General features: G+C 48.3%; 1 protein-coding gene across 2 annotated transcripts in view; it reads right to left on the bottom strand.

Annotated features, from left to right (window-relative positions):
* Pik3c2b (phosphatidylinositol-4-phosphate 3-kinase catalytic subunit type 2 beta) overlaps positions 1–26,996 on the bottom strand; it is a 63,657-nt gene that overhangs the window by 5,225 nt on the left and 31,436 nt on the right. For both annotated transcript variants that reach the window (XM_021636379.2, XM_021636380.2), the window contains exons 11-31: positions 26,493–26,688; positions 24,973–25,095; positions 20,522–20,689; positions 19,877–19,988; positions 18,624–18,766; positions 17,146–17,334; positions 15,479–15,572; positions 15,257–15,351; positions 14,670–14,850; positions 13,874–13,981; positions 13,183–13,275; positions 11,634–11,763; positions 10,598–10,734; positions 6,371–6,540; positions 5,839–5,995; positions 5,433–5,542; positions 3,658–3,859; positions 3,154–3,278; positions 2,164–2,281; positions 889–970; positions 444–550 (exon numbers count right to left, since the gene is read on the bottom strand). In XM_021636379.2, coding sequence (XP_021492054.1) covers positions 444–550; positions 889–970; positions 2,164–2,281; positions 3,154–3,278; positions 3,658–3,859; positions 5,433–5,542; positions 5,839–5,995; positions 6,371–6,540; positions 10,598–10,734; positions 11,634–11,763; positions 13,183–13,275; positions 13,874–13,981; positions 14,670–14,850; positions 15,257–15,351; positions 15,479–15,572; positions 17,146–17,334; positions 18,624–18,766; positions 19,877–19,988; positions 20,522–20,689; positions 24,973–25,095; positions 26,493–26,688 — 2,840 coding nt within the window. The remainder of the gene's footprint in view (positions 1–443; positions 551–888; positions 971–2,163; positions 2,282–3,153; positions 3,279–3,657; positions 3,860–5,432; positions 5,543–5,838; positions 5,996–6,370; positions 6,541–10,597; positions 10,735–11,633; positions 11,764–13,182; positions 13,276–13,873; positions 13,982–14,669; positions 14,851–15,256; positions 15,352–15,478; positions 15,573–17,145; positions 17,335–18,623; positions 18,767–19,876; positions 19,989–20,521; positions 20,690–24,972; positions 25,096–26,492; positions 26,689–26,996) is intronic.

Genomic DNA, 26,996 nt, shown 5'->3' with positions numbered 1-26,996 from the left:
AGACTGCTTTGATATGCCTAAAGGAAGTCCAGTGGATGCCCTGTTTATGCTCACCTGTCTATAGGCATCTATTACCATAACAGGGTAGGAAGCCCTCTAGGTCTCTCTGTTCTAAAACTATAATTACCAAAACAACAGTACTACTCAGAAAGGCAAGCATTTCTCATGCATTATCTCATTTCATCACCACAGCAAGCCTTGAAGGGAGGCAGCAACATCATCTTAAAGAGGCTCACAGTGCTCAGGGTACTGCAGACCACAGCAAGTGAACAGCTGTGTCCTGAATCGCCTGGTCAACCACAGGCCTGGCATGGGCAGCCTGTGGTGGAGGCTCAGTAAACTTCTGTGGTTACTCTCATAATTTGGGGGCAGAGAAGACTGACTCATTCAAAAACTACCATCAGAAAGACCAAGGACCAGATGAGGGCTATGCCTCAACTTACCAAGCCCCGAATATGCATCACCATGATGAAGAGTTTGTTGTTTTTGTAGGAGATGGACAGCTTCACCTCCCCGCCAACCTTTCCAACTGGCCGGGCCCATGTCCCATCTGTAAGGATAAAGGAAACTGAGAAAAGCCCATAGGCCAGGAGTGTCCTGACTGGTGCCAGGCAGACATTTCTACTACCTGAAGCCCTGCCCCAGCCTGTCAGGTTTCTGATACTCACTGGACTAGAATGCGATGTGGCGTTGGGATGAGTCTCCCCTGCCGGAGAGGGTAATCACTAATGAAATAGCCATTCCCTAGGAAACCTAGCCACAGAGCTGTGGACACCACAGCCTGAATGGAAAACCTGAGTCCCCAGCAAGTAAGCAATTGAACAGGAAAGAAAGTTGACAGAGGTGGGGATGTGGGTTGGCAGGGCTGCCACCAGGAAGGTACTGTACCTGAGGGCTTTGGAGCTGGGCTGGGCCCTGAAGCCTTCTCATCCCTGGGCAGGGGGTGCAAGAAGGTATATACCAGATCACACTGGAACAGACCAGAAAACAGGGTCACTCTTCAGTAAGACATGACCCAGGAATGGCTTATTTTATTTACACACACACACAAATATGCATGCACGCACACACAGTGACTTTTTTTAAAAAAATAATAAATAAGGGCTGGAGAGATGGCTCAGAGGTTAAGAGCACTGTCTGCTCTTCATAAAGGTCCTGAGTTCAATTCCCAGAAACCACATGGTGTCTCACAACCAACTATAATGAGATCTGGTGCCCTCTTCTGGTGTGTAGGCACATGGAAAAGTACTGTATAAATAATAAACAAATCTTTAAAAAAAAATAGCTAATGGTTGGATGGATCAAGGAACAAATTCCTATAATCTCAGCACCCTAAAAACAAAGGGTAGACTGTTACAAATGAACAAATTCCTATAATCTCAGCACCCTAAAAACAAAGGGTAGACTGTTACAAATGCTAAGTGCTAAGTGAGTTCCAGGCCAACCTGAGCTGGGTGGTAGTGGCACACATCGTTAGTCCCAGTACTCAGGTAGGAGAGGCAGACGGATCTCAGAGTCTACAGAGGCAGGTGGATCTGGTCTACAGAATGAGTTCCAAGACAGCTAGAGCTTCACAGAGAAACCCTGTCCCCCAAAACAAACAAACAAACAAACAAACAAACAAACACACCAATACCTCATCTCAAAAACAGAAACAGACAATAAGTTAAAAACAAACAGGGGCTGGAGAGATGGCTCAGTGGTTAAAAGCACCGTCTGCTCCTCCAAAAGACCGGGGTTCCATTCCCAGCACCCACATGGCAGCTCAAAACTGTCTGTAACACCAATTCCAAGGGATCTCACACCTTCATACTAATGCACCTAAAATTGAATAAACCATTAAAAATAAAAAACAAACAACAAAAAAAACAAAAAACTCAGGCCACTTCAGGCCAAAAAGCAGTCCTTACTATTTTACTCCTCTCTTCTCGGCTTCCTTATCAACATGAACAGCTTAAGGGGGTGGGAAGATATACCTGAGGTAGCCTGGGGCTGAAACATAACCTTTCTCTGGCAACTGTTTCTAATCAAGCATCAGAAAGGAAAAAAAAAACAAAACCTAGACCTGAGGCTCTATGCTATTTAATAGTCACTCAGCAGGCAGACAGACTCCAAAGACTTCCTCAGCACTCAGGCCCCTTCCTCTCACACCCACTCACTCACCTCAGCCACCTCAGGGGCTGCATGAATCAAGTGCCAGATGTAGCCATTTAGCTCCTCCCTCCGCCTCTCAGCCACCGCCTCACCCCGGGAACGGCCAATCACAAAACGACTAGGGAAGCTGGCAAGACAGGCAAAAAAAGGGGGGGGGGGGGGCATAGGGATTGAATATGAAGTCTTAGACATTTCATTTGTGTTTCTAGTTTACCTGCTACTCATTTCCCAGCAGCTTCTCTTCTGGGGGACCTTTGCCTCCCTGACTCCTACTACACTCCCAAGTCTGTGCTCACATCTGTGCCTGGGTTGGTCTTTCTCTCTCTGTACTCTCTCTCTCCTCCTGGGACCCAAGACAATGCCAGCATTTTAACCGTCAAGCATTTTACGACTTCCACGCGGTGTGCAGCTCCGCAGCACTGAAGACATTTGCAGTGTTGCATAAGCATCATTCATAGCCGGGTCCAGAACTCAAGTATCACACCTGATACCTCCACACCGATTCTACATTCTGTCTCTGTGACTCTAGTCTGCTCTAGGGGACTCCAGTGAGTAAAATCATACAGTCCTTCATTTTCTTGTTAAGTCTGAAATCACCGTATGGAGATCACCGTATTCTCACTTGTGACTGGTATATTTCATTTAGGCTCATTCATGATGTAGGTATCAAAGGTCCTTCCCTTTTGATGCTATCTATATTTAAAATTTTTTGATGAATTATAAACCTTGGGTCATGCTCAGATTCACCTAGTACCCTTGCTTTCAGCTCAGCTAGCTTTCTTTCTGGCTCATGCTCATATTTTGTTTTCCAAGAGTGGAGCAGGGCAGTTCGGAAGTCTGGTGATGATGGCCAGCAGGGGGCGCACTTGTCACCATACCTAATACCAGGCAAGTAGAGCCTCACTTTGAAATGGTGCTTGCTTTCTGAAATAGCAGTCCTGCTAGCCCCATCCCTCCTCCTTCCACTGTATCGTTACAGGACTGGGGTGGGAGAGCTACCTGGGCAGGAAGGAAGAAGGAAAGAGCAGGCGCAGCTTATTGTGCAGTTCTTGGAACTCTTCAAACGTCCTCTGGATGTAAGTTGCCTCCTGAGCATTCTCTCTCATCACCTTCACCACATATATCTGCAAAGCCAAAACTCAGAGTCCACCTGCCTGACCATCTCCCTACGTGAGGGGAGTAGAAGTGCATGTGTATGCACGTGTATTACTGCAGGAAAAGGGCTCCCAGAAGAGTCTCCAGTGGAAAAAAGAGGGTAGGCAGCACACAGGAACCCGAAAACAGAGACTTCCTGCCTGTGACTCAAAGGATTACCCATCAATTCAGCTCCCTGAGCCTATGCACGTCACTTCCGAGAGGTAACTGGTCTGTCTGGGATCACTCCCAGTGCAAGAGCCCAGTAAACTCCAGGGCACACAGGGCAGGTATGGAGGAAGAGTTAACCCCAGGAAGATTGGTGGACTTGAAGCCACAGAAGGTCAGCCACAGAAGGGCTACACTTACGTAGCCCTTGTTGGGGTGGAAGATCTTCTCATGTCGGCAGAGAAAAACATCACTGATGCGGCCAGTGCTCTTCAGGGTGTGTGTTCGGGGTGCAAAGGAAAGGGTCAGCCGGTCATCAGAACCTGTGAACTTCATCTGAGCCAGGTTATGGATAAAGAAGTTGAGTTTCGTGGCTACGCTGCCCAGGCTGGACTCAATCAACCTGTTTGTGCAGGATGGGAAACAAAGGATGTCAAGTGTTAGCTCACAAGTCGATGCACTAGCATTCCTAGGTTGCTTAGCCACCTGCAATGGCATCATTGCTTGTCGCCAGGGACCCAGGATAAAAGGACCCCTGCCTCTTACCTCTCTCCTTCTCCTCTCTTGCACTCTCTCTGCTGTACTTTCTTTCCTGGGGTCTCCCTACCATATAATTCTTTCTCTCCCCCTCCACATCCATCTAATAAACATCTTCCATATCAGATCTGTTGTTTGTGTGACATCATTTAAAAATATATCATAACAGTAACCATGGCCCCAACCTCCCTCCGCCATGGCAGCTATCCAACCAGATATTCCCTAAGCCTTGAGATTTTTTCTTTTGTTGGTGGTGGTTGTGGCGGTGGTGGGCGGAGAATCTCACTGTGTAGCCCAGGATGGCCTTAATTCATGGTGAGCCTCCTGTCTCAGCTTCCTAAGTACTAGGATTACTGTGTTAATTACAGGTTTCCAGTAATCCAAAAATCAAATCCCAGATCAAATTACATTCCCAATGTAATAATCTCACAGAGCACACGATTGACACACACAATCACCTCATGTAGTTTGAGTTTGTGAATCCTGAGTTCTTATCCCGATTCCACCTGCCAAAGTAGGTGGGAACTTGGAACAGCAAATGTCTAAATGGTACTATAAAATGAAATTCAAAACCATACCAACCTCTGCTCAGAGAGGCTAAATTCTAAGTGAGGTCTGGAGAAAGGCGAAGGGTCTGACTGAAAGAACGATTATAACCCGCTGGTGTGGCACACACCTTTAATCCCAGCAGAGGCAAATGGATCTCTGAGTTCCTTCAAGGCCAGCCTGGTTCCCAGGGCTACACAGAAAAACCCTGTTTTTAAAAACCAAAATTAAATAAATCCTTTTATAAAATCCAGCTTCCACACTGTCTCCTAGACAAAGTCTCTGCTTGGGACCTGGTAATAATGCAGATAAGGGGCTTGAGAGATGGCTCAGGTTAAGAACACTGGCTGCTCTTTCCCAAGGTCCTGAGTTCAATTCCCAGTGACCACATGGTGGCTCATAATCATCTGTAGTGAGATCTGGTGCCCTCTTCTGGCATGCAGGCAGAACACTGTTATAAATAATAAATAAATCTAAAAAAACCCACAAAACACAAAACAACAAAACAAAACACCACAGGTAAGAATAGGCAGTGAGCTAGGTGTGATGGCACATGCCTTTAATCCCAGTCCTCCGGAGGCAGAGGCAGACAGATCTCTGAGTTTAAGGCCAGCTGGGTCTGCAGAGTGAGTTCCAGGCTAGCTAGGGCTATTACACAGAAACAAAAACAAAAACAAAAACAAAAACACAAAAGAGAGATGTCAATAGCCCTCCATCTTAGCCTCGGGATGCAGACAGGAACAACGAGAATACCAAGGCAAAACTGAGATAGGAGAGCAACGTCCAGGCACTGCCTTCCGAGCTAAGCCTTTCCCACTGTGCAGCCTGCTCCTGACAAGCTCGCAGCCTGTGGATTACTTGGGTGGGCAGCACTGGTATGTGCCATGCGTTACCTTGTGAAGTAGGTGGTGGCATTGGCCTCTGTGTCCTGAGGTCTCAGGGCGTCATACACATACTTGAGGTCCTCCAGGTCTGAGAGCTCAGGGATTCCACAGGACAACATCTAGAAGAGGAAAGGAGAGCTACCTGAACTATTTTCTCTCTCCCCTAAGGCAGGGTTTTCCGGGTCCTTTAGGTTTATAGACAGATGCTGTGGGCAGAGTTTAGAGGAGATGAGGGGCTAAACTAAGGGGTTCCATATCACAGTTCCTGGCAGTTTGGGTGCCTGCCTCTAGGGAAGGCAGATAACACAGTCGGGAGGAGTGGATCTCTGGGAATTCTCTGGAACAATCCAGGGCAGCCTTGAAGGTGGAGCCAGGTCAAAAGGAAGAGGGTTCACAAGGACATGGAGCTCCTCACCAGGCCCAGAAGGTTGAGGAAGAGGTGGGTGTGCTTGCGAATGAGGTTGTAGGCTTGGCAGCAAAGGTCAACAAAATCATGGAAGCGGCTGGAAGGCTTGTCACCCCCATTGATGACATACGCCATGTCCGAGGTGAAGACAAAGGGGGCACGGTCCCTGGGCCAAGGGAACATACAGGTAGAAGGTCAATATGGAAAAGGAAGGTCACCTTGTAAGCTCCATCAAGTTCTGTTTTCCTTTGTCCCCTCATATGCGTTCTGACCTGGGATCTGGCAATACTTTCTCCCAGCTACCTACTGCCTTCTCTTCTGCTGAGTCTCACACTCCTATCCCTCTGCTCAGTCCTAACTAAGGAAGAGAATGGTTGATCCTCAGTATCCACAAAGCTCTGCACAAATTTGAGCTTCATATCAGCCTCCTTGATCCTCTCAGGCCAGGGTTAGCACTCTGAGGCCTAGTTCTTCAAGTCACAGTCATGCCCAAGCTCTGAGCCACTCCTGCCCTCCACACAGATATGCCCTGCACACTTACCTCTTGATATTACCAAACATCTGGGCATGGCCCAGGAAGCGGCCAAAATCTATATGGAACATGTGCCCTGTGGTTTTCAGCATGATGTTGTCGTTGTGTCTGTCACAGATGCCCAGGATATATGTAGCCACACAGCAGCCAGCGCAAGAGTAGATGAAGTTCTCTACAGCCTGTGAGAGTGGAGGCAGGTAGTGGGGCTGCAGTTGGCTTTCACCTGCCTCTCTCCAGTGAACTCCAGCAGTACTCAGCACCTGCCTGCCCTCCATCATCATATACCAAAGCATATGCTTATATACATAGAAACATCTTCTATATATTCTGAAATAGGAGATGGAAGGTTTATGTCTATAATACACCCTTCATATGAATTTGTTTTCCTTTGGCTTGGAGAAACCGTGGACATGAGTGAGTCTAGACTGGGAGATCTTAGTGGACAGAAAAGCTGATGCCTAAAACTTTTCCCACAGGTCATGATAACCCTGACTAGAGTCTGGCTACTGAGTATCGGAACTAAGGGTGCCTCACCCTTCTTCCTGCCCCAAATAACACTGTTTCCTGAGTGCTTGGTGCCAGCTAAAAGCTTACCTAATTAAATTCACTGCTCTCCAAAGAAGAGCTGAGACAGCTTCACACTTCCTCCAGTGCTTTGCACTTGAAAATCAGACATCTCTATTTGGTAAAATGTGTTGGAGATATTTTTGGGCTCAACGGGTGGGAGGGGCTGGGGTAAGAGCGCTTGCGCTGTAAGCATGAGGACCTGCCACGGACCGGCCCAGTCGGGCTCCCGTCGTCCGCCGGAGAACAAGGCTTTAGACAGGAAGACACGGTTTCGGCGAAGAATTGACAGACAGAGACACCTTGATGGTTTTGACTCTGCTGCAACTTTACTGAAATCAAGCTAGTATTTTTATAATGATTTCACAAAAGGCACCTTAAAATTGGCATACTTCCCAGAACATTTAGACTTTTACCAAGAATACAAAGTTTACATTTTAACTCAAAATGCAATCAAACATAAAGCAGTACCCACAAATAATCTTGGCCTAAAAACTTTTTGATCAGAGCAAACAAAGGAAAAGAAACCTCAAATATAGTTTCATTATTGCTAACCAATGAAGAGGAAAGTCAGGAGCTAAGTCAGATGCCTGCCAAAGTCCTTCTCTATATCAAAATCTAACTACACCTTTGTTAACCCTCCTCCCATATGTCCTGCCCAAGATTTATGATCTTCTCTAGAAACAAGGCACTGAAGGGAGGGGGAAACTCCCGCCAGCTGCACCTCTCATGCTATTATTTCTTAAGAAGGAGCCTATTATTATTTTACTATTCTTAATGCCTATTAATACTAAATCTAATTCATTACTTTTTTAAACTTATTTTTATTAAAGCCTTTAACAATCTACTAATAATAAATTTCTTTATAAAGTTAGTTGTGCTGTTTCAGGTGTCACAGGGAAAGATCAAAGAATTTATTATTCCAGCCCCAGAGCCACAACTGAAGAAGCGTAGAAATCTCAGAACACGTCTCTTTTCCAAGTGGGATGAGTTTGCCAGGGACCTTCCAGGGGGCATTATTTCCAGGGAAATTATATCCCCCACCCTGTAGCTTATGCTACTGTGGCGACACTGGCGTGGGTGTGGCAAGGACCTGAGTTTGAATCTGCAATATGAAAAAAGGCTGGGTATGGCTGTGCTTGCCTATGACCCCAGTGTGGCAGGACAGAGACAGACAGAGTCTGGGAGCTCACTGGCCTGCCAGCTTAGACCAAACACCAAGCTTCGAGGTCATCAACAGACCCTAACCAAAGCAGTGAAGTACAGTGATAGAGGCAGGCATCTGATGTCCTGCTTCGGCCTGAGCACACACTCACGGGTGTGGCACTGACTCCACTCATGTCTGTGCACACAGACATAAAAAGGGGGTGTGGCACTTGGGAGGCAGAGGCAGGCCTCTTTAAGTTCAAGGCCAGCCTGGTTCTAGTGAGTTCCAGGGCCAGCCAGAGCTACATAATGAGACCCTGTTTCAAAAAAGCAAATATCATAGAATTCAGCTTCTGTAAGGGAAAGGTAGTTTCTTAGAAAGCACTTGAAGAGGAGCAGAGCCCATTCAATTCCAGTTTAGACTTAACCTGCCCCTGTCACAGGCATTCTTTATATTTTAGAATAAGGTCTCTGGAAGACCATACTAAGCTGTTCCAGTGCCCACCAGTAATAGTACCCTCTTCCTTCCTCCTCTCTGAGTTAGGCAGGCATGAACCTCAATGTATAAGTGATCCCCCTCCTAACTTGAGGGTCTCACTGATGAAATGTGGATGCTGTTTACTAAATACAGCCAAGTTCTCTTCTGGGCACTACCATAAGAAACTACTAGCACCGTGTCTCACTCCTATAATCCCAGCATTCAGGAAGTTGAGGCAGGAGGGTCACAAGTTCTAGGCCTGCCTGAGCTATGCTACAGAGCGAGGTCCTGTCTCAAAAAACCACAAAGGGGGAAAAATTAACAAAGTTAGCTTCCAGGCATGTATCTGCTTGTTGCAGACACTTCCACATTTATTATGACTTGCTACTACACTGGCACAGAGTAATTACAATTCCAACACCTAGCACAGTGCTCATTATGGCAGGCGTCCTACACCTGGGAAACATGTTAGCATAAATAGCATATCGGTTTGGAGGAGGGAACAAAGACTCATAGCAGTCTTCTCCAAGGGGACTATATTAAGTCAATGTAGAAGGAGTAGTTTTTGAGGCTCAGAAGGAGGAAGTAGCTTTCTAGGCAAAGGTTCTAAACATGTGCACGTATCCCGAGTGTCCCCTGTGTGGAGTGAGCAGGGCATGAGACTGGGACAGGCTGGCTGGATTATAAAGGCAGTTATGCAGATGTTGGGACTTAGCCAGGAGGAGCCTCTGAAGAAAGAACCTGGATCCAAGGTGTGACATGCATGGCTCTGGACTTAAAAAGTCCTTGAAAGCCAGCAGAGGAACCATGAGGAAGCCGGTGGCTCTGGTTTGGTTGACTGTAATGTCCTACATTTACTGATAGGAATCACAGGAAGTGAGGAGAGACAGGAAACTCAGCTTTGCCTCCACTGGGTTTGATTATAGCAGAGATGCAATGGAGGAATCCAGAAAGCAAGGACTACAGAGGCTTAAGCTGCACAGGGAAAGGGGCTACAAGAAGGGCTTTAGTAGGGATAGAAGTCACAAAGGAGGGCATGTTAGTCAAGAGAGTGTTAGTCTGAGAACACATAGGGGCTAGGGATTAAACCCCCGAGACCACGAATTTATTAGGGCCATTTAGAACCACCTGATCACATGCTCATCAGACATCCACTGATTATAATTTGGCTGCCTGCATGTATTCCCTCAGGAATAAAACATACCGTTCACCATAAATTACTATCTGTATTCCACTGAAGTAAGCCTTATAGAAATTAACAACCTGACATTTTGTTTGCTTTTGAAATAGTCTGACTATGCAGCCCAGGCTGGCTCAGAACTCACAGGGATCCATGTGTTTCTGTCTCCCAAGCGCTAGGATTAAAAGTATGTGCCACATTCTGTTATTTTTATTATGATCCTTCCCTTTCCACTTTTACCCAAATTTCATTAACCCAAAGACTATGGTCATGAGGCTGTAGACTGGCCATGGATTACTGAAGGCCACCAAGGCCCTACCATCCCTGGAAGCTCACTTTCTTCCTTCTAGTAGGGCAAGCCAGTCCTCTCTCATGTCAGTCTCTTCACTTATTTTCATCTTGGATTCTAGTAATAGCCTTGCATGCCAGCCCTACTGCTTGGAGCAAGGATCCCATCTAACTCCTGGCCACAGATAAAGGAGGGCTGGATTAAAATGACATCCAGAGCCTCTGGCTGCCATCTTGGATTCTATGCAGCATCACTGAAGGCCCCAAGAGTGCGAGGAGAACTGGCCAGGACCCACAATTAGGACAGATATAGGCAAGCTCTCAATAGCTTGCCCTATAAGCTACCCAATAAGACCCAAGGAAGGTTTCTCTGACCAATAGCAGGGGATATTGTTGACTGACAATAGTCACCTGACCCATCTGTGGCTACACAGACACACTGGTCCACATGGAGCACACTCTTCCCTCAGGCAAAGCTGAACTGGCTCATCTGTGTGCGAGCAGGCCCGGTGATAGCAGAGCCATACACTACAGTCATGCACAATGCCTCAGCTTTGGGCTTCTGTGCCCCCAGCCCTACCTTTTCATATTCATCCTCCCCAGGGTTGTGTTTCTGTAGCCAGTCAGCCAGGGGACGGTCCTTGAAGGAGCCAGTCACTCCATGCTCCACCTGGATCTTGCGCAGTGTCTCGGCATTGGGTATCATCTCCACCATCCCTAAGAGAGAAGAGACCAGGTTCATGCTCCAGAACAGAGGGAAGAAGTCTACCATAGTCTACCAAGCTGGGCTAGATGCTTCCTATGAGCTAAGTTCCAGGGCCTTTGGGAAAAGTCTACTAGTGGAAGGGATAAGTGCATGGTGGATGATGGAAGGAGACCTTACCCACATCACATATTCTAGACTGGCTCCATGCTTCCCCAGTTCAAAATGTTTCTTTTTTTCTCTTTTCAAATTTTGCTATGAAATTCTGTGTGTGAATATATATACAAACACAGGACCAAAATGAAGTGGTTTTTTTGTTGTTGTTGTTGTTTTTTGTTTTTTTAATCAGTTCTCATGTAATCACCCAGATTCAATGATCACCAACACATCGCTAAGTTAATCTTATCCTCCTTTACTTATCCTTCCAACCTTCTGCTGCTTTAGCTAGAGTATGGCAAAGCAAGACAGCATCTCATTCTGTAGCCCAAGCTGGTCTCGAACTTCTGATACTCCTACCACAGCTGAGAGCTGGGATTGTCACCACTCTCTGTTTTAGGCATGCCATTTCATGCATAAATACTTTTAAGTATAATTAACAATAACACAATAACCATGTACTTGTCACATCTGTAAAGAAATGAATAGTGGCCCTTGAAGCCAGCCTATTTTCAAATTTCTTACAGCCATCTCAAAACTGAAACTGGTTTGTTTGATCAAGATCCAAAGCCCATAGAGGTTGCTATGCTTCCAAGTCTGTTTTGTTTTACAACAGTCTCTCCCTTGCTTTCTTTTTTCAGGTCACCCCTCATCTTCTCATGGAATAACCCTACCCTCTTATTCTCCATTGTTCATGTTGGGAAGCAGGCAAAAAGGCTGTGAGTGAAGGGATGCCCTCCCCCGACTCCCCACTGACCTCTCCCCCTGCCAGTGGAGAAGCAGCGAAAAATGACCATGCGCATATCCAGCCCCTCCTGCACCCAGATCTTGCTCATAATTCGAATCATCTGCAGGGTGAGCATGTCCTGTCGAAGGTCATCCCCACACTGGATAAGGAAGAGGAGTGATTAAAGATTAATTTACTTATTCTTTATATGGTATTACGCCTGTATTTGTGCCTGCAGGCAAGAAGGGGGCACCAGATCTCATTACAGATGGTTGTGAGCCACAACATGGTTGCTGGGAATTAAACTCAGGACCTTTGGAAGAACAGCCAGTGTTCTTAAACTCTGAGCCATCTCTCCAGCCCTCTCCCTACCCCCCACTCCCTGGCTCCCAAGAGGAGTGATTAAAATCCATTTCTACCCCCTCCTCCAGGCTTCTAGACCCCACAGCATTCCAAACTACAGTGGCAGGGAGAAACTCCAGCTTCTCCAGTCACCTGTTAATCTGGTCCACATGAGGTCAAGGAACAAGAGGGAGACACTAATCTCGCAGTTTGCCCCTTGTTGCTTCCCCAGCTGAACTGAATTATGGTTCCTTTTCTGCAAGAAACCCTCCTGATCACTAGGCCTGTTTGTCTGAGGCAAGGTCTCTGTGAGTGGCTTAGACTGGCCTTGACCAGCAATATTCCCACCTAGCCTGTGAGTGCTGGATTACCGATATACACCATCATGTCTGCTTCACCAGGCCTTCTAAAAACTTGTTTATATTAGATCAGGAACTAGCTATCACACACAGCAAGTGTGTACTAAAAGGTTCTAGACACAGAGTATATTTATTTTACTTTTTGAGTGCTGGAAATTGAACCAAGAGTCCTGTGAATGCTATGCACATGTTCTATCCCTGAGCCCCAGGCAGGTGCATGCCGCCCGGCCCCTAGAACATATATCCTGGGAATAGCCTCATTTGCTTCTTTCCCATCACCATGGAGGATCCAGTCAGAAATAAAAACATGAGATTCATCCAGTCTAACCAGCACCTCGGATAATTTCTCCAGCAGCCAGCCACATCCTCTACTAGAATATAATCATTACCTTACCCATGGCATTATGGGAGAAGCCTTGCCTCCCAGAAAGCACATTCATATTCTGAGTTATCAGTTGCCTCTATTTCTTCTAATACTGTTCTTGGCCTTCTGAGGCCATGCAGAATTATCAAAATCCCTTTTTACCTGATTGCCTAGTATGCCCAAAGCCCTGAGTTCAATCCCTAGCAATGGGGGAGAGAATGGAGAAGGCAAAAGAGGAGGAGGAGAAGGAGGAGGAAGGAAGAGAAAGAAGGAAAATAGAAACAGTACAGGCCTTTCCGGCCAGTCTGGCACTGTCTCTTCTCTCTACTGCTTTCACTTCTACCAAGCAGCAGTAAAGTGTTGGCTTTGCTTTGTTTTGTTTTTTCAAACAGTGTTTCATCATCTAGCCCAGCCTGGCCTGGAAGCCACTACTTAGCCTAGGCTTGCCGCTCAGGAAACTCTCTGCTGAGATTTTAGGCATGTGCCACCACGCCTGCTGAATAAGTACTCTCACCTTGAAGATGACTCGGATGTTCTCACCCAGTGGGTCCATATTTTGGAAGGCGAGCTTGAGGGGGACTGCATTGGAGTTGAAGTAGGAACAGTCCTGTCCAGTAGAGAGGGCAGGTGACTAATGTCATGGTGGTCCACACCCAGAAAACAAAATGACCTCTTCACCTCAGATCAAGATGCTATCTACCTTCTTGTTGCTGGTCCACTCAGGACATGTTCATTGTGCCTTCCAGATCTCCCAGGAACTCAAAGCCCCACACCCTTTCCTTGCTTCTCCCATCTTGGTTTAGGTTACTAGAATCATGGCTCTATCCTAATTCTACATACAACTTACTAGTTTATGACTTCTGGTAAATCCCATGTCCTACCCTTTCATAACACTACCAACTGCCTAAGAGTTGTAAGGATAGCATGCAACAACCAACAAAATGACCCATGCTGGACAGTGAGTCAGGCAGCATGGCTAAGAGCTGCCATCCTCACCACCTCCCCCAGCTTGATCCTCAGCATCATCGGGGAAACCCAATCTCCGACCCAGTTTTTCTGAGCTGTCAACCAAGCCCACACACAGTCAAGCTGGGGAGAAGTCACCTGTTTGTCCTCCTCCGTCCTCTCCTAAGATGGGGTAAGGAGGCCCTCACTTCCCCCAAGGATTCCCATTCGTTGAAGTTCTACATTTAGCAGCAACTCACCCTGGGCACGATGCCTTTCACCAGCAGACTGGGGCTAAGTGGCAGACGGCACGAACCATTGAGGGCAAAGAACTGCCTCACCTCCTCCAAGCCCACGTGAAGGATGCCCTTCAGAGTGAGGAGAGAAGCAGGGTGAGGTGAGGCTCAGAGGTAGAGGAAGGTGCCTGGTCGTGTGCCTAAGTAACAGTGACAACTCGAGAAACTCCTGGGAAGGACAGTCACCCACAGGGGTCCCAGGCTTGCTCAGCACGCATGAAGCATACTGAGTGTCTACAGAGGCAACACAGCCAGGAGAATAGAAGAAGTCAGCATGGAATGGAGGGCAAGAACATCCCAGGGGGTAAAGTCCTGTCTCGGCTCTGCTAAGAAAAGCTGGTGATCCAGACTTACATATAAAAATCTCCCAAGTTTTAAATGTCAGAAACCAGAAACACTGCTGGTGTGGCCCAGTGTCCCTTTCTGTCACCTGTCTCAGGCCTCACAGGGAAGTGACTGAATCTTAACCCTCACCTGCTGAATGTGCTTGTGCAGTGGACAACAAACATGAGTATGCCTAACCTTTAAGGCAAAATTCTAATATTTTATAAGCCAAAAACAAAAACAAAAACCACATTCATGAGCTATGGCCAGCTTGGGGACTATCTGCTTATGGCCTGCAGATTACGGACACTTCTACTTTCTAACTCAGAGACAGACACTTTCTATCCTGCTGCTCAGGATGCCGGAGAAATAAACTCCTGGTTACAAAAGCCTCAGTTAGAAACAGGGACAGGGAGAGACAGCCGGGCCTACTCACCTGGCGTGTAGATGGGGTGGCCTCTCGGACCTGCTGGGCCAGTTTGGCCAGGGTGTTGACAAGCCAGCACTGGCGGTTAAACTCCTCCCTCAGCCCCTTGCCACAGCAGCACAGCAGGGCAGCCAGCAGGTATTGGTAGCGGATGCTGAACTGAGAGTCCTTGAGGCTGTCCTTCAGTAACCTGCAAGGCAGGGCAACTGGGGCATCAGGCTATTCAGGAGTGAGGAGCAAGCATGGAGCAGGGGAGAAAGGGTTATATTCTACCTCAACTCAGAAAGCCCACAGTGCCTCAGGGAAAAATGTACTTCGAATGTCTACCATGTCATGGGCTGAAGCCCCAGAACAGTTCACCTTGCCGTTATACTTCTGCTACGAGTGGGTAGGGAAAGGGAATATATAGAGGATTTTCCTGGAGCTACATGGAGGTGAACGAAAACCTGCCCTGAGGAAAGATACTAGACCAAGGCCAGAGTAGATTAGCAACATCTGGGAGCCTGCTCTCTCAGCTCCTCACTCCTGCCTGCCAAAAGGGAAGATATTCTTGCCCTAAGGACCCTGTCTACCCCCTTTTTTCTGCATGAGTTTACCAGAAGAAGTAGTGGGTCACTCTCAGGTCAGAGATGGCTCGCTTCAAGAGAAAGCGCACCAAGGGGCTATCCAGGTAGCACTCATACTTCAGGGCCTGTTCAGAACAAAGCAAACAGGAGGCTTTATTAACCACCGAAATCTGTACTGATGGCTGTCCCTGGGATCTTGGCTTCTGAGGGCAGATGCAGGAAACCTGGGGGCTTAGGGCGTGGGAACTGCACCTGTACTAGCTGGGGCAGGTAGTCCAGCAGCTCGGCATCTGAGAGGGAGCCGATCCACTGCACGGCCATCCGCCGGACCTCCTGATCCGGGAATCTGCAAAAGAGTTCAGAATCTTGACCATCCCCACCGCAGGCCGTGACTCAGATGTGAGTCCCAAAACCCTGGGCCTGGGCATCAGAGGCACAGAGCAGGAAATGTCACCCCACCCCACTCTCCAAGATCTGCATCTCTGTGGATGGCAGTCAGTCCCTAGGGATGGTCTTGCCCTGTGGACAGTCTCCTTTGGGGAGGGAGGAGCAAGAGAACCTTAATCATTTGTGAATACTTTGAAGAAAATAGAACAAAGTGCTCCATGCCCCTCCCGAAGTTCTTCCTCAGCTCCTACTGTGTTAGAAATTCCTACCGGCAAGAAGCCCTTAAGTGGTTGAAACATGTTTTCTTGGTAACATCCTACAATACAAGCCTGGCAGGCAAGCAACTGAGAACTGTGGGGTTTTATATAGACAGTCTGGACAGTGAGTTTTGCAGGGATTAGCAAAAAGTGTCAAGAGCTGGTACAATTTGATTACTGAGATGGCCAGGAAGCCTGTGTACAGTCTAGAAAAGGCAGCTGATGGATCTCAGACTGGGAACCCTGTGCCCCTAAGAACTCTTCCAGAGAAAGAGGGAACAGAGGACTGTTCAAATTAGAACTCTGTGATAAAGTTTTGAACTACCAAGGGAGAACATTTAAAGTTTTTGTTGGTTGGTTGGTTGGTTTTTCAGAACAGGGTTTCTTTGTATAGCCTTGGCTATACTGGACTTGCTTTGTAGACCAGGCTAGCCTTGAACTCACAGTGAACCACCTGCCTCTGCCTCCCCCAGTGCTGAGATTAAAGGCATGTACTGCCACTGCCACCATGCCTGTTGGGAGAGCATGTGCTAAAACTATGAATGGGTATGTGAAGTTTGGGTATTTTCTTATATGTAAATTTTGCCTCAAAAGAAAGAAAGAAAAAGGAACTGTGAGCTCTGTTAATAATGTGTGTGCTACCAGAGCATGGTGGCCCATGCCTTTAATTCCAGCACCTGGGAGGCAGAGGCAAGCCAACCTCTGGATTTCTGTGAGTTCAAGGCCAGCATGGCCTAGAAATCAAGGTCCAGGCCAGGTAGAGCTACATAATGAGACTCTGCCACAAAAAATAAATAGATAGATAGATAGATAGATAGATAGATAGATAGATAGATAGATAGATAGATAGATAGATAAATCCCCAAGAAAGGGCTTCTTTGTGTAGCACTGGCTTTCCTAGAACTTGCTCTACAGGCCAGGTTGGCCTCAAACTCACAGAGATCCTGCCTCTGCCTACTGAGTGTTGGGATTAAAGGTGTGTGCCACCACTGCCCAGCCAAAACTGTCTGTTTAACAAAAAGTTTATGCTCAAGTATTCACAAAAGTTTAATGAGATGGATAGAAAACCTAATACAGTGTGGAGATGAAAGGCCAGTGGTGGCTTACATATTGGAGTACTCATAGGATAGTTTCATGAGATTGAGGGAAAATGGGATGAAGAGAAAGGGATACTGAGAAAAGCCCTGAACACTCTCATCTGTGTCACCACTTCCCCCAAGCTGGCCTGTCAGTGAGAGCAGTGCGGGGCTGGGACACATACGAGCAACAACTCACGTGGCGTGCAGGAGTCCCAGGGCATCCTGGTGGTTCATGTGGGTCCACTGCTTCAGGAGAGCATAGATGTCGGGCAGGCAAGCCCACTCCCAGCTGGGTGCACTGGCGAGCACCAGGGGCAGCGAGCTCACCTCTGAGTGGCAGTAATAGCGCTTCTCCCACAGCTGCTTCTTGTCGGCATCGGTGAGCCTAGGGGAGAGTGGCAGAGTGAGCCAGAGGGCAGAGAACTTACATTCCAGGGGAACTGCTGTACACATTAGCCTTCAATGGTTCCTAGGCTCTACCCCAATGCCAAGTGGCTCAGAATGTCTACAGAAACTAAGCATCAGGTATTTCTTTCTTAAAGATTTATTTATTATTATATACAGTATTCTGCCTGCGTGTGTGCCTGCATGCCAGGAGAGGGCCCCAAATCTTATTATAGATGGTTGTGAGCCACCATGTGGTCTCTGGAAATTGAACTCAGGACCTTTGGAAGAACAGCTGTATTCTTAACCTCTGAGCCATCTTTCCAGCCCCCAGCATCAAGTATTTTTAAATGACCACAGGTGTTTGCAGTGTGAAGCTAAGTTTGCAGTGTGACCCTAAGAAAATAGGGTCCAAACTGTTTGATCCCATATCAAAGACTTGTCTCCCACTGAAGCTGAAAGCATGAACCAGTCAACACTAGGCCTGTGTGCCCTGAGGATATTGCTCCTGAGTAGAGCACTAGGAGGCAGTGGGCAATACTTGTCAAGGTTCAGTCAGCTGAGAGGCCTTTTGGCTTTCTAGGCTCTGTGGCGAATTGGGACTTGCCTGAGATCAGGTGTCTAATGGGAGCTGGGAGCTGAGGGGCTAATGAAATGAGGGGTCAGGAGTGGGGTGGGAGCAAGGAGGTCTGCGTCTCTTGTTCCCCAACCCAGCAATTGCACAGGGCTATGCAGGGCTCAGGGAGGTGGCTAGGATGAGCGAGAGCCCTGCCTCTCCTCCCTCTCACCCCTCCCTCTCCAATCCTGGTGGACACAGCAGCCCCATGGATGAGATCAGCCTGGACTCATTTACTCCTGAGAGCTGCCAGCTAGCCAAGACACCTGATCCATTTTGGAATGTGACAAGGCCAGAAAAATGCAAAGGCCTTTGGTGTGGAAGGGGCAGGAAGGGGTGGGGACAGGGAGCTGAGGACAGAAACCAGCTGCCCCACCTGACAAGTAGGAGACTGGTGTATCTGGGTAGTAGGAGGTCACTCTAGCTTGGAGCTGGACATTCTCGGACCTCATTTCTTCACCTGCCCTATCCACTTTCCCTAGTGTCAACTAGAGAAAGGTCTGGGGGCTGCCACCACCTTCTACCTAGGTGATAGCAATGACTACCTCACTGGCTACCTCCAGTCCTCAAGCTCAAGGGCAGGGACTAGATGGATGCTGGGAGGTAAGAGGTCAGGCAGACACCCACAGACAGTGGGAAGCCTGTGACACACATGGAACTGTCCCGGGTCTTACCAGTACAGGGACTCCTTCTGCGTAATGTCTTTGAGTTTGTGCTGGTCCTCCTCCCGGAGGCTGCCAAACTCATAGCGGGGGCTGAACTTGTCTCCAGGGGGGCTGGTGAACTTGATGTCAAAAGCTGAGGTGGGAAAGTCAATCTTGGGAGAGAATCAGAGAAGCAGAAGCAAGGTGAGGAGGCACTGTCAGTGGATGCAGTCACTTCCCTGGGTCCCCAGCTGCTCTCTCACACCCTGGTGATCCTGCCTCCATCCTTTCCTCCCCTTCTCTGAGACTCTTTGTATAATAACCCAGATGCCTGTGGTGATGGCCAAAGTCCCAGCTGTAACTTTCAGCAAAAATCAAAAGGAAACCATGGGAAGCCTAGTGTGGTGGGTAATGCCAGTAATCCCAGCACGCAGAAGGCTGAAGCAGAAGTATCGATGAAAGTTTGAGGTCAGCTGGGTCTACACAGCAAAATTCCAGGTCAGTCAGAAATCAGAGAGAGAGAGAGAGAGAGAGAGAGGCCCTGTTTCATCCAAAAACAGGAACTATGGACTGAGTGGTGGTGGTGGCAGTGCACACCTTTGATCCCAGTACTCGGGAGGAGGCAGAGGGAGGCAGAGGCAGGCGGATCTCTGTGAGTTTGAGGCCAGCCTGGTCTTCAGAGTGAGTTCCAGAACAGCCATGGCTGCCCTGCCTCAAAAATCCCCCCACCCCCACCAAAAAGGAAAAGAAACATGAACAAGGAGGTATGTGTGGTGGGGAGGGGAAAAGGGGGTGGAAGACTGGATAAGCTCCACCTCAGAACCCTGAACAGCTATTGACGAGTAAGCCACTGAGAGTCCAGGCTGAAGCTGGGAGCCAGAAACACCTGCCTCATGGCATGCATTCTGTACATTTACCACAGTATCTCATGGGCTTGAGAAATGGGAATCAGAACCAGAAGTGAGACAGCTTCTCTCCCTCCCTCCAAAGAGAATAGGTCCCTTGAGTGACTGGTCCAAGAGAAGCACCTGATTGGATCAGGCCTAGAGGTATGAGGTCTCAAAACAAGGGGAGCCTGGGTGGAGAAGGTCTCAGACCTCATCTTTAGAGGATGATGTAAAATGGGGCACAAATACCTTCCACTCACACTCTCCCATTCAGTGATGTGCTTGGTTGTGTCTCATCCTATGCCCACAGTTCCCACCCAGAGCTCACTGGGAGCCTTGGGGCTGACCTTGGTGCTGTGCGATAGGTTTGGGTGGGAGAGACAGGCTGGGTCTCACCTGTAGGATGACACTGTCTGGCTGGTGGAAATTAGGTGCACTCCAACGGGCACTGGAGTTTTCCTGTGTTGCTGGCCACAGGCCCAGAAGCTTCCGGCCACAGGTTAAGACTCTAAGGTAGAAGGAGATAAAGATGAGCCAACAACTACTGCCCAAGCTGGGGATTTCTCTCCTGTTTTCTCATTTCCAAATCCTTTCTAGTTGAAGCTTCTTCCCAGCTGCTGTCCCTCGGGTTATCCCCACAGGCCATGGATCTTACTTCTAAGCTCTACGAAGGCTCCCATTGGAGATAGCCTCACAGAGCTCACACTCCCTTACCAGGAGGACCCATTGGCAGGGATGTCTCCATGAGGTAGAGAGGCCTGGATGGATGACCTCTGAAGTCCTTCTGATGACAGGACCAGATTACTTGGTACAGAGACAATATTTCCCCATGACCCTCCCCCACTTCCCAAGTTACATCAAAAGTTCTGGCCACCAGTTCTATGCATTGGCTTCTCTACTGGCATGGAGGCCTCTGGGCTTCACAGTGAACTTCCATGTGGCCCACCCTTCCCAGGGGTCACCCAGCATAGCAACCAGGCTTTATCTCCACCCCCCTTGTTCTCTTCCAAGGCCAGAAGCTGTTCCCCTCGGGTTACATACTGCCTGAAGTTGAAGAGAGGGGTAGTGACCCAACCCAGGGCCTCAGGCACCCGTTTCTGCTTGTTAGCTTCAGAGGAAGCCCCGGGTGGGGGAATGGGCAGGGCATAGAGTGTGGCACACAGCAGGGTTTCCCGAGGCAGCCTGTTAACTTGCACTGGAAAGCAGATCCTAGGAAATAAGGGGACCAAAGTCAAGAAAGAGCCTTCTGGGGCTAGGAAGTCAAGTACAAGCAGAGAATCAGCGTTCATCTCGGTGTCACATATGTCTCTAAGTAAGCCTCCCACAAAATCAGGACAATTCTCAAACTAAGCAGGACCTCCACTGGGTATTCCCACTGTACACTCCCAGAAGCCCAGAAAGACAACACTAAGTGAAAAACATCCCGGTTCCCAGGCAGGCCCAGGTGCAATTTGCTTAGCCAAAGCCATCTCACTGTCCAGGTGACCACCCACCTTGTCCTATGCCAGGCTCCTCTTTTCTCACTTTAAGATTTCTTAAAGCGAGATTAAGAGGGTCAGCAAAACTTTCTTTAGTTCTCTTTTCAACTCCACAGTATCTTTCCGACTTCCATGCCACAGAGAGGAGCCACCAGAAACAAACAAGTTCTCTGCCCTCAGTACACTCAGCTTGTTCCCCCCACAGCCCACTCATCTTTACCCCCTCACCTAGCCCCAGGGGCATACCCCAGAACAGCCTTAAAATCAAAGGAAGAAAGAGAAGGGGCTTTTCGAAGTTCCCTAGGAGTGGGAAAGGCAACAGGCTCCAAGAGGAGCACAAGCAGGAGCACTCAATGGCAGATGTTCTTCATGGTCTGCCCTGACAGGATACACCCAGCCACACCCTCTGAGTTCGGGATAATAGGAGATTTGGGTGCGGGGAGGGGAGAAGGGAGGAATAGAGAAAGCTTAGGGGCTAGGAAAAAAGAGAGCCAGGTCCTACCCAGTTTACCTTTCTGGGAAGCTGTCTCAGAGCCAAAGTCCACACTGCCACACCCTCCTAGCTGGCCCAAGGCCCAGCTGCTTCTACACCCAAAGGGCACAGGCAGGGCAGCCACCCCCAAGGTCAGAGGTTACAGATAAGGCGGCCTCCCTCTTCACTGCCCCTCACTGCTGAGGGAAGTCACCACTCAAAGGAGGCACTCAGCAGCCACAGACTGGCACAATCTTGCTCTGCCCCAGCTGCTTCTGCCCTGGGGGCCCACAGCTATAATTAGGGCCCCTTCAGCAGCCAGCAGACATGTCAGGCCAAGTTTGGCTGGAGGTGACAGAGCATGCCTGCTGGACCTATTTTGAGAGTGAGCTGATCCCCTTTCCTGCTACAGTGGGAGGGAGAAGCAGCTGACCCCATGGCCAGAAAGAGGAGTTGGTCTGATCACCCAACAAGGAAGAGGAGTTGACTCATGGTATGGCTGACTCACAATCCCAGCCCTTGGGAGGCTGAGACAGGAGGACTGCTGCAATTTCAAGGTCAACATATGAGTCTACAGAAGTATGAGAGCCTGTCTTGGGAAGAAAGAGGGAGGGAGGGAGGGAAGGGTAGGGAGAGAGGGAAAAAGGAAGGAAGGAAGGAAGGAAAGAAGGAAGGAAGGGCTTTCTGACTAAAACCATAATACAGAGAAGGAGGCAAGATCTCCCCTTTCCAAGTGTTCAGTATACCTGGGATTCCAAAAAATGGCCTCCCTAGCCCTTTGCCTGAGCTTGGTCATGGGAGCCACTGCTTCTCCTGGACAGCTGACTCTTCTTGCCTAAGAAAGTCTCCTCCCTGTGAATCCTTCTTCAACATCCTAACATTGGGGCTACCTCCTCCAGGGAATGTGCCAGCACTCCTGCTTGGCCAATCATAATCTTGGGCAACTGAACCAACAGCTTGGCACTTGGCACACTCAGCAGGGGAAGAAGGCACTCTAGTTTGGGTTCTTTCTGCGTTTGATATTTATTGTACTTGAACTGGGTGATGTGACATAGATAGCACCTTCACACAAATATCCTCTATGCACTAGTTACTGCCAGCCACCTGGAACAGAGAAACAGGAACTGAGAATGCCAGAGCTGAGGTGCTAAGATGAGGACACTGAAGGAGAAAGCATTTACCAAGCACTAGATGTTGGGCCAAGTTTGGTCTCTTGTTCTGTCTCTGTCATCTCGTTAGTTAGCTTAGGCTGGTCTCGAACTCATAGAAATCCTCATGCTTCATTCTCTTAGACACTGGATTACTGGTGTGGCCCATTATGCTCAGCTGCCCAAAGACTTTCCTATGGGCAAACACTCTACCACCAAGCAAGTTCTTTTCTGTGTCCTAACAACTCTTCAAAATCTTGTAGACCAGTCCTAAAGTCACCTCACCCAGGGTGTCTGCCTACAGAAAAAAATACTGAGGATGACTGCCTCAGGGCTGAGTCCTGAATCCCTCAATGTCCTGACCTTCCTTAAGAAGGGCTAAGAGAGCCAGGTGTAGTGGCGCATGCCTTTAATCCCAGCACTCGGGAAGGCCAGAGGTAGGTAGATCTTTGTAAGGTCAGCCTGTCTATGAAGTGAGTCCAAGACAACCAAGTCTACACAGAGAAACTCTGTCTGGAAAAAAACAAAAACAAAAAGAAGGAGGAGGAGGAGAAGTAGAGTTACAAGGTCGCACCTGGACTTAGGGACGGTGGTTCTGAGGCAATGCTCCCTCCCTGCCCCCACCCCACGGCCCCAGGCCTTAGAGGCTGGGCCCTGTGGATCAAGGTATTGATTGCACACTCACAGCATAGGACATCCCTGTGGGGCGCTAGGGAATAAGTTCTCAGCACCCCTTCTCTAGACAGCAGTACTTAATGCAGATGGAGAATCTCCAAGGAATATTGAAAATTAAACGTTCTTTACTTTGGCAGTGTTACATTGAGCTCAGAGTCGTCCCCCCCCCGAAACAGGTCTCACTATGCTGTCCAGTCTGGCCTCACATTCACAGCTTCAGCTTCCTGTATTACAGACCCGAGCTCCATGCTCTGCTTCGCAGGGACAACTTCATGCAGCTACCTTGCCTCCAGGGAGTTTCCCTACCCTGGTAAGTGTGTGTTAGTAGAGTTGTACATTGTTACTGCTCTAAGAATGACCTAAGTGTGAAGAACAGGGTCTGCCTTCCTTGTAGTCCATCTACAAATAATCTACTCAGACCCTTCAACTACCTATTTGAGCACCCTGGACCTCCCCAAGGACACTCTTCTGTCTCTACAGTTTGCATTTCACACATTTAAGTTGCATTGCTACTTTGCAAATGAGGACACAGACATGGTTGCCTGGGGAAGTGAAGCTTGGGGGGAGGAGTGCACAGCAAGCAGGGAGCTTTCTGACAGTCAGAAGGGTAAATAAGAACAGCACAGGCAAGGCACTGGGCCACAAACACCTGCAAATGCCACCCTCAAGGTCCCCCCACCCCTCATTCCCTTTCCCGTTTTGTTTGGCTGAAGCTTTCCTTCCTGAAATCAGATCACTGTCACTGAATGGCACTCCACGCCATCTTGTACGGTGGATATTGCATTTATAACCTGCCTATCTCCCTTCAGAGACACATCCGCCTCCAGGTTAAACAGATGTTCTCAGTGTGAGAAGCTGAGGCACAGACAGGCTAGAGAGAGCATAGGATTAAAGAGAGAACCAGAAACATGAGCCTCACTCCTTGGCTCCACGGCCATTCTTCCCTCCTCTAGACAACCCTCCCAGCTCTACCCATAATGGACATGCCACAACCCTTCTGCCATATTCTGTTTGTATGTATGTTGAGATGGGATCTCCTGGTTGGTCTAGAACTTGCTATGTAGCCCAGGTTGGCCTCAAATTACAGCTGTCCTCTTGCCTCTGCCTCCAGAGTACTGAGATTCTAGAGCTGAAACCCAGGGCCTTGTATATGTTGGTCAAATACTATATTTGAGCTATGCTTTAGCCCCTCGGCCTATTCTAAGAGAATTCTGGGAGGAAGAGAGGTAATAGAAAACCTGCAGTCCACTTAAGTTCTTTTGTTTTGTTTTGAGACAGGGTTTCTGTGTGTCCCAGACTCTCTCTGTAGACCAGGCTGACCTCAAACTCAAAACCATCCACCTACCTTTGCCTCCCTGAGGGCTGGGATTAAAGGCATGCATCACTGCGCCCGCTTCAGTTAAATTCTTTAAGAGAAGCAAGAGCAGAACCATAGTATTTTTAAAATCAGCAAGTAATATTTACATGATCTAATATATATCATAAAAAGCCTTTATGGGCACTTCCTATTGAATGTTCCTAACAACTTGAAAGGTAGAAATTATATGTTTGTCCCCATTTAAGAGTCAGGAAATGAAACTCCAGAAGCTGAATGACCTCTCTGGATAGCGACAGTTATGGAGCCTGATTTGACCCAGCCTTGTGCTCTGTTCCAGGTCTGGATACTGCTCCAGGATATTCCTGAAGTGAGTAGGTTGGTCTGGAGTTTAGAGGGCTTACTGCTGGTCCCAGATGATGAGGTGAAACAGGTACTTGGAGAAGTGAGCCCGTCGGGTCTGCAAGGGGCTGCATAGTTCCTTGCCACCATGGCTGAGGGAGCAGGAGAGGTAGAAATCTTCATAGCTACAAAAGAACAGGAGCAGGTCAGTATGCCTTGCCCTTAAAACCAGTCTCAGCCACACTGATACCAACCTCCACCTCCTCTGACTCTGATCCTCCTGATCTCTGGAGCATGCTACATGGGGTGGGGGTGAGGACAACCAAGCCAGGCTTAAGGAAGTGTGCTTAGAAACAGCAACTTGGCCAGGCAGTGATGATGCACACCTTTAATCCCAGCACTCAGGAGGCAGAGGCAGGCAGACCTCTATCAGTTTGAGCCCAGCCTGGTCTACAAAGTGAGTCCAGGACAGGCAGGGCTACACAGAGAAACCCTGTTTCAAAAAAGAAAGAAAGAAAGAACGAAAGAACAAACGAAAGAAAGGAAGGAAGGAAGGAAGGAAGGAAGGAAGGAAAGAAAGAAAGAAAGAAAGAAAGAAAGAAAGAAAGAAAGAAAGAAAAAGAAAGAAAGAAAGAAAGGTAAAAAAAGAAAAGAAAGAAAGAAAAGAGCAACTTGATATGGACTCCTAGACCCCTGGAGTTTTAGGTCCATGAGAAGTATAGGAGGTTTTTTATTTTCTTGTTTCATGGAAATGGCCATTTAGCCTCTTCCTTATAGTCAGTTCTGGCCTATCAAATGCAGCACACAGGCACATACTAGTGTGTATATGATGTGTGTGTGCGCATATATATATATATATATATATATATATATATATATGCAGACAAGGAAGATGAGGAAGGAAAACGACATATGCTGCCATGAATGCCAACACATGGGGGTTCCTGTGGCTCATGACAGGTGCCTGACAGAAGAGGTCAGAGAAGGCCCCTATTTCCCAGGCTGCCTCCTTTGTTCTATGCCAATCGCCCAGAGGAATACATTAAGTGAGAAACAAAGAAAGAAGGGGAAGGGAGGAGAGGGGGGAGGGGCTGGTAAGGGTGGGATAGGGCCAAATGCCTATTCCCCCAGGCCTCAGGCCTCTGGGGACCCAGAAGAGCTGAGGACTACCAAATAAACGTCTCCTCCACCCACTCCTGCAAGGGGACCCCAGACAAAGGGTCACTCCCCTCCCTGCCACCCTCATTGTGCATCTGCAGGGGAGTGCAGCCATTGGCTTGAGCCACACTCTATCTGGGAACTGGCCATCTGTCGCTTGTCTCTCTCAGCTGGCTTTGAATCTGGAGGGGCAGAGATGCCGAGGCAGCCAGGACTGGGGACTGGCAGGTGCTTATCTATCTCCTAGGGGGACTTTCTCTCTTTGAGATGGATACAGCCTAAGCTCCTCTCTGGCAGTAGGCTCACCCCCTCAGCCCTGTTGAAGCCAAAATGCCACACAATGCTAGGCATCCTGAGAGGGAAGACAGTAAGGTCACATGCAGAAGAGAAAAAGCCACCAGAAAGTAGAGCTTGTCTTACTCACCTGGTAGCCCAGGTGATAGGAATTCGGTGAGTGGCATAGACAGTGAAGGCCAGGGCCCCAGAGAAATGGCAGGCCTCTTGAACCAAATCATGCTTTCGGCTCCCAGGCACTGCAGTCTGGAAGTCTGCATTGAATGTGTTGCCGTACAGCTCCACCAAGTCCAAGATAGCTGCTGTCAAGGCTTCTACCACCTTCTCTGTGAAGGGAGGAGGTCAGCAAGGATACTCAGTAGGACTCAACCAGGGCCATTTTGCTGCCATGACACTAGCAGTATGGAATAGCTTGGGACAGTGATCCCCAAATGTCAGCCAATTTCTAATAGCTGTGCCAAAGCTTACCCATGTGTAGAGAAATGGGAAAGGGACAGGGGTATATGCTGAGGTGTTCACCAAGAGGTGCCCAGCTTTAAATGTGGTCCTGTCTTATGCAGACACTTAATACTTTTTAGGGCTAAAATGTTATTTTTAAATAGTCATTTTCTAGGGTTAAGAGCACTGGCTGCTC

The sequence above is a fragment of the Meriones unguiculatus genome, chromosome 11, assembly GCF_030254825.1.
Source record: "Meriones unguiculatus strain TT.TT164.6M chromosome 11, Bangor_MerUng_6.1, whole genome shotgun sequence".
NCBI classification, from domain to species: Eukaryota; Metazoa; Chordata; class Mammalia; order Rodentia; family Muridae; genus Meriones; species Meriones unguiculatus.
This window is presented reverse-complemented; position numbering and strand designations above follow the sequence as displayed.